Genomic DNA, 11224 nt, shown 5'->3' on the forward strand with positions numbered 1-11224 from the left:
AAAAATGTAAAAAGTTCAATATTGGTCTATTGAATCACATGTGCCTTTAGCACCTATTTCCAAATATCGTTGTTTGGCAAAATTTCAACTCATTGGATTTGTAGACCTGATGAATTGCCCATTACTTTTTGTAAAAGTTCAAAAGATTAAATATTATACTATTGAATTATGTCAAATCCCCAATATCTTCATTATTTGACCACATGGTCAAATCTTGTTGTCTTACTTAAAGGTGGAGTTTACCCTTAATGCTTTATAAGCTACCTTCCTAAATCCCACTTTCAAATATGGATCAAGATTTAGCCAAGTGGTAAAATATTTATCACTTATTTGAAATTGGGACTCGAAACATTTCCAAATTCTCTAATATGGTGTTTGTGACTGTCCAATTGGAGGTTTGTAAAACCTGATGAGTTCACAATGAGTCTTGTAAAAGTCTATAAAGTAAAATAGTCTCTCAACATGATATGTGTGCATGTTCTTCACTAAGTCCAGGTTTAGAATGTGTAGCCAACCTAGCCTTGCCAAATATGATCTCCTTAAATAACACATGAAACATCTTATGATCTCTCCAAAATTGTAAGTTTTACTCATGAAAACCACACAAACACACAAAAACCTTTACTAATTGTAATTTTTGGAAAATTTTTTGATGAAGCAAGCTCAAATTTAGCTAGAGTTAAAATGATAGTTTTAAAAGGAGCTTGCTCGTAGGGCCAAATCAACTGCCTTTACATTTGATCTTAAAAAGTTGTATTTAGGATTGAACTTGGCCTAGGCCTGAGCTCATTTTAACTCTTTATAAAATTAGCATGGCTCTAGGACCAACCTCATTTCAACTGTCCTTTTAATTGAGCTTGGCTGTCCCTCTTTATGGTTGAGCTTGGTCAACTCTCTTTAGTACTACGTTTGGCCCCACAACCAAGACTAATTATAAAGAGTGTTTAAATGAGGCTCTTTACAAGAGCTAATTGAACCCTAAAGATGACTAAAAAAGGCTATATGAGCTTGGCCCTACAAGCAAGGTCAATCCCCAAGAGATTTGACCAAGGTCAAGTATAAGGAAAGTCTTAATGACCTAACACACTTTTTAGATAGGGTACAATGACTTGGCCCTAGGATCATGCTCAATTATAAAGACAATTTAAATGAGCTTGGTTTGATGCTGCTAATTGCAAACCTAAAGAGAGCTATCCAATCTCGATCATTACAAAGTGGGCCAAACTAAATTATAAGGATAATTTAAATTATATTGGCCTTAGGGCCAATCTCAAGTTTAAGATTTTCATGGTTGAGGTCTCATCATTGTGCCAATAGTGCCTTCAGTGATTGGCAACCACTTGTGTCCTTTTTGAAGCCATGTGAGAGAGGCGATTTCCGTTCGATTAATGGTCAACTAGGCTTTGGCTAAGGTTTGGGCTCCTCTAATAATTTGCACACTAATCGTATGAGCAACCCGATAATTTTCAATGTGAGAAGTTGCCAACTTGACCTCATCAAATTGAGGTGGTTACACAAAGGGTGGGATACTATAGTCAACTAGAGTTTTTGCAAGGCTTAGGTTACATCCATAATTTATGCACTAAGCAACCCAAACATCTTCAACATGAGAAGTTTTCAACTAGACCTCATTAAATTAAGGCAGTTATATATAGGGCAAGGTTTTACCCACTTATACTTTGAAGAAGTTGTCAACATGAGAAGTTCTTAGGCTACATGAGAAGCTATCAACTTGAACTCATTAAATTAAGGTGCTTATACATAGAACACCATATTAGAGAATTTGGAAATCTCCCAAGTCCCGCTTTCAAATAAGGGGTAAAGATTTGGCCATGTGGTTAAATCTTAACCCATGCTTCAAAGTGGGACTTGGAAAGACAACCTATATAGTAATTAGAGTAGACTCCACTTTCAAGTAAGGGGACAAGATTTGATCATGTGGCCAAATATAAACTATATTAGGAATTTCTAAACTATATGAGAATTCCCAAATTCTCTAATATAGTGTTATAGGCCAAGTCACTCCCCACTAGTATCTTAAACATTTAAACACCATATTAGAGAATTTGGAAAAATTTCAAGTCTCAATTTCAAATAAGTGATAAATATTTGACCATGAGGCTAAATCTTGATCCATATTTGAAAGTGGGATTTGGGAAGGTAGCTTATAAAGCATTTAGGGTAGACTCCACCTTTAAGTAAGACAACAAGATTTGACTATGTGGTCAAATAATAAAGATGTTGGGGATTCCCAAAGTGCACGAAAATTCCCAAATTCCCTAATATAGTGTTTTTAGTGAGAACCTTGCTTTTGTGTGGTAGGCACATCCCCCTTTAAACACATGGTTAACCTCATTGGGCTTTCTTGATTCCATTTGTTACATTCCTTGCCCATTTTCTCAAAATTTTTTGGTAGGGGAGGTTCCTTGTCGAATGTTGTCCATGCACTTTGTAGTAGAGCCCTACATGAATTTCACCAATCAATATAGAAGAATGGCTAGAATATGCTTTGATGGCAAGGGAGTGTGTGAAGACTACTAGACATAAGCCCACCCACCACTTTAACAACAAAAAGTTATACACAACTCCATGTGTAAAGGGCAATTGATATGATGGCTGCTAGAATATGTGTCCCCAAAAAATAAACACCCATTTGAGCATCCATGTAGTGTGCAACCAACCTTAATTAGGGAATATTTGGACTCACTCTTGGCCCTTTTAAGTTATTTGAGATTCTATGGAATATTTTATAAGGACAAATGAGGGTGAGGCCATAACTCGGGCATATAAACTCCAAACATATTGAAGGTCAGTGCAGTAGAATCCTCTCATCAAGACTTTCTAATGAGATGGTCCATGATATAGCCTTGAGGTAATAGAAATATGATATGACAATTCTTACAAGGCCCAAAAGCGATTCAAATTTTTCCTAATGACTTCTTGAAGAACAAAACTACGAATTTAGCACGTGAGGTGGGTCTAAGTATATTGAGAAGTAACTTATGAGTCATTTGTAATGAGAACCTTAAAAACATGAAGTTTGAATTTGAACTTTCTTCTTCAAAATGTTAAGGTTGTTTTGGTAAATTCTACATTAGAAAATGCCTATTAATAAAGATTGATTTACCATATAAAGTTTGGTTATTCCATTTTGTGTTGGGTGGTGAGATCCCATTAACTTATGGGGTCACATACTAGCGCATATTTTTTACTTATCTTGGTTGGTAAAAGAGTTCCAATATATAATTTCAAACGCTCTAGAAGAATGATATGCCATCTCCATTTACCTTGACTATACCTTTTGTTACCAAATTCAAAAACCTTGGATTGACAATGGAAGAGACACTTTTAGACTTGTTATCTCAAAGTTTTAAGTCAATGTACTTTAAAATAAACTTTGAATTTATGTAAACCATGGATAACAAGTTGGTTACGTATTACATGGTCCCACTAGGGCCAATTTGCGACTTGGATGGGAATTGGTGGCTAGATTTGTAGGTTTCCATGGGGTTTTGAGTCATAGTTGGTTTTGATTGTAAAATCATTTTAGCCCATGGGTTAAGGCATGGTCCAAGATGATTTGTAACCAGCTTGCTAGCATAAAATGATTTGTGATCTTAATGGCTGTTTTTATTTTCTTACATAGCACACGATCTCATTTTTTATATGTTACGAATTATATTACTACAAATGCATACACGTTTTTATGGATTCTAAACTAGTGCTCAAACTAGTTGGGAACCATTATGGTGGTGGAAACATGCTTGTAGTATGACCTTACGGGTTGAAACAACCTTGGTAGCCCATGATCACTAGTTTTTGCATATTGAAGTTTTACCGAATAAAATGAGGGGTTAGTGATTAAGCTTGAGAAATATTGAGAGATGCATTAAATCCCATTCGACTCTTCTGAAAGTGGTAAATCAAGCAATTTGAAAATATATCTTTAAAATTTTATTCTATTTCAAAAATTTTAATTGCTAGCTAAAATTCTTTTGAGCTTAACTATAATAGGAAATCTTCAAAGCTAATTGGCTTGCTGAGACACCACTTTCTCAAACAAGTTGGGTGATCTTAGCATGAGCCGACCCAGATATAGTGTTGGTGCACATGGGGCCTCCACCTTACATGTAGGGTTGGAGTTGTTGAGATTCATACTTTATCATAGGGTAAAGAGACCAACAAAGTGATACCCCCTAAAAGCAAAAGATATCCCTAGCCCAATTGAGTGGCAATTTTGCAAACAAGATGTAACTTTTTTAGCCACTTAGCATCATGATACAAATGTTGTCATATCACATATAAGCTTCACGTGAATCAAACAATTGAGCCATGTAAAAAATTTAATATTTTGGATTTTATAAAACCTTAAAACAATGAGTCCTTAGTATCACTCTATTGGTCCCTCATTGTCACTCTTTTGTGTACCTTCATTTATAACCAGGGCTACTTGCTTTAAAACATCAAAGTGCCCCAAAGTTTTTTGTCGGAGCTCCATATGGTATATACAGTTGAACTATTAAAAAACATTCATATAACTTAGGGAGGCTTCCTATAGATTATTTGGCGACAGGTCCCAAAACAAGCCATAACTAGCATCCTAAAGTTTTGTGTGATTGGAGCGTACCTTCTTGTAGTGTGTTCATTCGCTTCACCGGATGTTCCAAGTTACCCTCTCCCCTAACATGGTTTGTCCCTTGTTGAGGATTAAACAATAAGGATGACTTGCAAATAGTCGGTGGAAAGGTTGAAACGAGCACGAAGGTTCACAATGTTGCCAAAGGAAAAGGAACACAAATCAGGGATGCATAGAGTGAGAAAAACACATGGTGGGAATGCAGAAAAGTTGCCCTTTTCAATCCTTGTTCCTTCCACAAACATGCCATGGGAAAGTCCTCTCGCTTGGGAAGAAAAGTTATGAGGATTGTTAGATGTCACTCTCTATTGCCCCCCTGGAGGCGGGGGGGGGGTTAAAACGAAAACACCCAACAGAAACATGGAAGTCGGACAGAATGCAGATTTCAGACCTCTCTCTCATATTCGCCGAGTATGCATATATTTTATTCTCAAAGAGATTCGCGCAGGGGCGAGACTCATGAAGGGACGGACCAAGATTCCCTGGACCCTCGCCCAAAAATCGAAGAACAACAAACAAAAACACACACACCCACCCACCCACAATCTCTCTCTCTCTCAGAGTATCCCCCCCCCCCCCCCTCTCTCGGCACCTCCTGATGAGAGAATCCAACTTCTCTTCTTCCTACCTACATTGTCTGCGTCAACAGCAGTCTCACCCCTCTGCCTTTTCCGCGTTTTCTGTGTTAGTCGCTCTCTTTCTCTCTCTCTCTCTCTCTCTCTTGACTGCATGCATCAATTTCCCCTTGTGACTGATATAGCCAGGTAGAGCCCATCCCCGGAGCTCCATTATATTAAAGCACGCAGTTCTACCCCCGGAGGTCCATCTTATTACACCACGCACTTTCTTACTCTCTAGCATCGCAATTGCCCTGCTCGTTTTGGCTCTTGTCAACCGATACATCTGCTGCTTCCTCTCGATAATTATCGTTCCATATCGGGGCCGCTTTGCTTGACTATGGATCACCCCATAGCTCTGCATTGCCCCCTCGCCGCCCCCAATACCCCTCATCAACACAATGGCAGCAGGACTTCCACCGCGCTGCATTGTACCGCCACAATTGTCATGCAGGGCTCTTCTAACTCGACCATCTTGCGTTCTGATCATGGCTTCCTGTGCGGTGGCCATGGCCGCGAGCTGCGAGAGGAATGCCTGGGCTGCCTAATGATGAGGCTGCCTGCACAGAGGAGACGGTCCCCCCATGCCACCCATGCTTCAATTACTGGTGAGGAAGGCAGCCGGTCGTCTACCTCAACATCATACAGTACAGTGGCATGGCAATTCATTGGCCCTTCTAATACAACATCAAGCGTTGCAGCTGCACCCATGGATACAGCTGCATGCACTGATCATATCAGGCACCCTGCATTAATGGATGCTGCTGCACCATCTGCTGCTGCTTCGACCGTGCCGCTTTGGCCCATCAACAGCACTGCAACAACAACCATTCCTCTGGACTCTGCACCAATCATTACACCTAGGCCTCCCACGCCATTGTTGAAAGTCTCTGCAGATTCCCTCCAGTACGAACCAGGATGCCTAGGTGCTGCTTCTTCTCCCAAAGATGTCTCCACCATGGCCAAGCAGCTTCACGAGGATCTTCCAACGGCACTCACATACTTGACCCGCATCCTCTCCTCAAAAGTGTACGATGTCGCCACTGAGTCCCCCTTAGACACAGCCATCAAGCTTAGTGAAAGAACCGGTGCTCGAATTCTGTTGAAACGAGAAGATTTACAGCCGGTATATACCTTCTTTCTTCGTTTGAGATACTCTGCAATTTAAAATTATATCAAGAAGGATGCTGTGCTTTAAGTCCTGCGATAGATGCCCATAACGCTGCTGCCTGAGCAGGTGTTTTCTTTCAAGCTAGGGGTTGTGCTTAATTCTTATAAGAGATGTCCATAATATTGCTGCCTGAGCAGGTATTTTCTTTCAAGCTAAGGGGTGCTTACAACATGATGGCAAAGCTTCCAAAGGCACAGTTAGAGCAGGGGGTCATATGCTCCTCAGCTGGCAATCATGCTCAAGGTGTTGCCTTGGCAGCACAGAGGCTTGGGTGTAATGCAGTTATTGCTATGCCAACGACCACACCTGAGATCAAGGTAGAGAGCTGAGCTCCATTGTATTTGTTTCGATTAGTTTTGCATGCTATCACAAGAAGTTTTGACAGTTCCCATGTGGGAACCGGGCCTCTTTGCCCTATAGTATTCATCATCGTTAGCTTCTGGTCAAGAGTCACCACATTCCTAGTTAGCAGGCTGGCAGCACCCTGCTCCCAACCACACCTAGCTAGGTAGGCAGTCCCTCCCTTGCAGAATCTCATGATGTTGTCATAATTTACAATGTGGGTATATAGTGGAAATTTATGCAATTTAAACTACTTGTGCATGTGTTCATGTCTTCTCTATGCATAAACTGGAAGAATGTGAAAAAGATATGCATACTAATGTGGCTTTTCCTTATTTACCCAGTGGAAATCTGTTAAAAGACTCGGTGCAGAGGTGGTACTGGTGGGAGATTCGTATGATGAGACACAGGCTTATGCCAGACAGAGGGCCAAAGAAGAGGGGCGTATTTTTATACCACCATTTGATCACCCAGATGTTATAGCAGGTCAAGGAACAGTTGGCATGGAAATCATGCGACAACATCCAGGTCCCTTGCATGCAGTGTTCGTTCCGGTTGGAGGAGGCGGTCTCATTGCTGGCATTGCTGCATACATCAAACGTGTGAGACCTGAGGTGCACATCGCTATCTTCTAACACTCGTCTGATGTTACTGTATTGGAACTCCATGCCTTAAGGCATCAAATACATGCAAAACTGACAGGTCCAGATAATGGTGGCTTTATATATATGTAAACTATAGCGATGAGAATGGTACAAGGAAGAACTTAAGAAGACTAAGGTATTGTTGCTGAGCTGACAGATGAAAAATCAATCCAAAACTGTTGTACTTGGGAAAGGAAGGCCTCTTACAAGTTGTTGCCAAAAATTGGCAATCCCTACTTTCTTTCAACATTTCTGAAGCCATTACAAAGCTGACTGTGTGATCCTCAGCCCATTTGACTCTTATGAAATTGCAGGTGCGTGTTATTGGTGTCGAGCCTGTGGATGCCAATGCAATGGCTTTGTCCTTGTATCATGGTCAGCGGGTGATGCTTGATCAAGTTGGAGGTTTTGCTGATGGTGTTGCTGTAAAGTGTGTTGGAGAGGAAACATTTGAACTTTGCAAGAACTTGGTTGATGGAGTTGTTCTTGTAAGCCGAGATGCCATTTGTGCAGCCATAAAGGTAAACTGTTTTGATAATGGCTTTAGCTATTGATTATGATGCAGCATAAAGTTTCACACTATTAGCTGTTTGCCTTTACATTCTACCTCCTTCTCCTGCTGTACTCCTGCATCATATGCCAATGTTGTCCATCCAAAACATGCACCATTTCTAGTTTGGTGAGTTGATTTCTATTTCCTCTGTTTAGGATATGTTTGAGGAGAAGAGGAGCATTTTAGAGCCAGCAGGTGCGCTTGCTTTGGCTGGGGCTGAAGCATATTGCAAGTACTACGGAATACGCGATGAGGCAGTTGTAGCTGTTACGAGTGGAGCAAACATGAATTTTGAGCGTTTGAGACTGGTTACTGAGCTTGCTGATGTTGGTGCGAAAAGAGAAGCTGTCATTGCCACCTTCATGCCTGAAGAACTGGGTTCTTTCAAAAGGTTCATCGAGCTGGTAGGTATAGCCTTTCTTCTTAGATGCCCTTTAGGAAGTATGAATTATCAGTTCTTGTTTCTGTTTGTGTTGCAGTTAAGGCTTGTTCTGATTTAAATAAGTTCTGCGATCACTTCTATTTATGTAGGTTGGGAACGTGAACATTACGGAATTCAAATACAGATTTGATGACAGCAAGGATAAAGCCCTTGTATTGTGCAGGTAACAGCTTGATTCATTCATGTAGCCCTTCACTTTCTTTATGTGCAGTGCTCAGACATAGCATGTAACCTTTTTGTATGTGATAGCCATATGAATACAGAGATTTACTGTTACATTTGTGTCTATGTATATGTATACACACACACACACACACACACACACACACACACACACAAATACCGTGGGTGCATGCACATGCACGCACAGAGAGAGAGATAGAGAGTTAATATGGTTGATTGAAACAGTGTGGGATTGCACAAAGAAGAGGAGCTGAGTGCAATGAAGGCCAGGTTGGAGGCTGCTGGTCTGACAACTTTAGACCTAACAGACAATGACATGGCTAAAGATCACCTTCGGCATCTGGTAGGTTACCTGTTTAGTGTAATGAGAAACACGGCACCATTGAATATATTCTTCTTTTATGGTTGAATTTGAAGGACTTACCATAATGTCATGGTGTTCAGATGGGTGGTCGCAACAAAGTTGAAAATGAGCTTCTGTACAGATTCATGTTCCCTGAAAGACCTGGTGCTTTGCAGAAGTTTCTCAATGCATTCAGTCCAAGGTGGAACATCACCCTTTTTCACTATCGGAGTCAGGTAAATTTCCTTGGTTTGATCTATCCACAAAAACTTGTCAGGTGCTCATGAGGCCTTGGGTCTTACACCTATCAACATGTATATCATTTCTGAGAAGTGCCAGACTGAAGCAGAAGGTCTTTTCCCTTCCTGCCTCTTTTAGATTGATAGCTAGAAGACTTTACAGACAGCTTTTGTGTTGCCCCTCCGGTTGAGAAGGGTAACCCTAAACCCTAACCCTAAACCCCAAACCCTAAACCCTAAACCCTAAATCCTAAACCCTTTTGCTTCTGTATAGACAAGAAGCAAGTTATTGTTGAGTTGGAAGAGCTTCCATCCCAACTGTAACAGGATGTGTATGCTTTGAACAAAATGTTTTGTGGCTGAGTACTGGACTTTGAATATGACACACAGTGAGAAGAAAACTTGACGGTGTGTTTGGTGCTGCCTGCTAGATTGATAGCATTGTGTGTTAGAGCATATGCTATTATAATGGTATCGTGACAAGGTGTTTTTGGTGCTGCTAGATTGTTTTTGTTAGCATTGCCTGTTAGAACATACACTATTAGAACTTTACAATGACAAGGAGGTTCTTCTTCGAAGAATTACCTCTTTTAGGAATGAATGCTATTAACAAAAAGAAAATGCTATATTGCATGCTAGTGCAACCTTGTTCGAATAGCATAGCAGTAGTACTAAATTAATATAGCTGGAGGGGGGGCTTTAAATTCACATACATAGATCCTTAATTATCAACTCATTCTTCCTGTATACTGAAGTAGGCCAGTCACTCCTGCAATCTAGCATCACCTCAGTCAGCCAATCCAACTCCTCTAATTATTTACTTTTGATGGAATGAAATGTGAGCACATTACAAAAAAAAAAAAAAAAAAAAGCAGTAGTACTGCCAACCCTGACTGATTGCTGATTATAGTAACAGGGTTCCCAATTTTCTTGAGAGAGACCAGCTAAAGATGGTTTATTTGTGCTATGAGAAATGGGTTGTGAATTTTATTGTACAATTTCAGTACCATTGTAAGGCAAGCAACTGAGCTGGTGTTTCTATGTGCAGGGAGAGATGGGCGCAAATGTTCTAGTTGGAATTCAGGTCCAGAAAGGTGATAAGGAGGAGTTTGAGGCATGTGCAAGACATCTTGGCTATGAGTTCAAAGATGAAGGCTTAAATGAGGCCTTCCAGATTATCATGGGGTGAAACATTGGCAAGCCATGGTTTTGCCTATTAGAGCTCTGTATCCCCCCATCCAACACCAGTTCCATTAAGGAAGGGGGTACAAGAATTTTAAGTTCATGTGTGGTCTCTGCATCTTAATCAAAAGATTGCAGGATCCCAATAGAAAGGGTTGCAATGTATACTGTAGGACAGTTATGGAGATCAGGCAATTCTGATCAACATTAGTAATGAGGATTTTGTCACCTTGGAGATTCAATTCCCACGTGTGTTTGTCGGAAAGGAAGCAAATTGCAGTATGATAGACATCCTAATGTGTCTTGAATTTCAATTATGAACTGTAATTATGGCATATTAAAAGCTTAGATAACATTGGGCCCTTTATCAGGCTGCTGAAGTATGGCTTTGTAAGTGGTCATCCAATGCCCTGAAAGGGACGGAGGACATTGTGCATACTTACAACTAGCAATGCACTAGGGGTAGAGGAGCCAGTAAAAAAAAGGATACCAATCATGTGACACTTTCTGGGTACTAGTGAGACCTCATTAAACAACGTACTTAGACCATTGAAATGATGCCAATGAATTATTGACCATGTGATTTATATGTGACATTTCTTGAAGTTGTTGAGGCCATCTAACACTTTTATTTTTGAATGCACAAAATATTGAATGAAGGAGGAAGATGAAGATTTACATCGCCTGATAGCAAGATATTAACCAAGGCTTGTAGATAGGTTGATAAATCCTATCTTTCTTAGCTGGCTCCTTACATCATGGTCGTACCCAGGGGCAACAAGGGTCTGTGGGGGTAAAAGCTGTATCGTCGTGGTCACGCCTAAGCCCTTCCACTCATTCTTCCCTCTAGATGCACCTTGCCATGAGAGTTG

General features: G+C 40.5%; 1 protein-coding gene across 2 annotated transcripts; it reads left to right on the forward strand.

The window, feature by feature from the left end:
• Nucleotides 1-5210: 5210 nt before the first annotated feature.
• On the forward strand, nt 5211-10918 carry LOC148022243 (threonine dehydratase 1 biosynthetic, chloroplastic-like). Of its 2 annotated transcripts, XM_087697877.1 has the most exons (9): nt 5215-6379; nt 6562-6741; nt 7111-7380; nt 7725-7931; nt 8119-8367; nt 8495-8568; nt 8814-8931; nt 9033-9167; nt 10219-10918. In XM_087697877.1, exons 1-9 carry the CDS (start codon nt 5594-5596, stop codon nt 10357-10359), a joined length of 2160 nt encoding a protein of 719 aa, XP_087554003.1. In that variant the 5' UTR covers nt 5215-5593; the 3' UTR covers nt 10360-10918. The 2 variants fall into 2 exon arrangements, with proteins under 2 accessions (XP_087554004.1, XP_087554003.1); XM_087697878.1 differs by lacking the exons at nt 9033-9167; nt 10219-10918 and having other exon boundaries at nt 5211-6379; nt 8119-8371.
• Nucleotides 10919-11224: the final 306 nt, after the last annotated feature.

Source organism: Lygodium microphyllum, chromosome 17 (assembly GCF_053477565.2).
Source record: "Lygodium microphyllum isolate KBCC chromosome 17, Lygodium_microphyllum_v1.1.10, whole genome shotgun sequence".
NCBI classification, from domain to species: Eukaryota; Viridiplantae; Streptophyta; class Polypodiopsida; order Schizaeales; family Lygodiaceae; genus Lygodium; species Lygodium microphyllum.

What these genes read in the sequence shown, in the direction of transcription:
- LOC148022243 (XM_087697877.1), top strand. Translation starts at nt 5,594, where the DNA reads ATGGATCACCCCATAGCTCTGCATTGCCCCCTCGCCGCCCCCAATACC. An exon ending in CGACCACACCTGAGATCAAG is followed by an intron (nt 6,742 to 7,110) that starts GTAGAGAGCTGA and finishes TTATTTACCCAG; the next exon opens with TGGAAATCTGTTAAAAGACT. An exon ending in AAAGCCCTTGTATTGTGCAG is followed by an intron (nt 8,569 to 8,813) that starts GTAACAGCTTGA and finishes TGATTGAAACAG; the next exon opens with TGTGGGATTGCACAAAGAAG.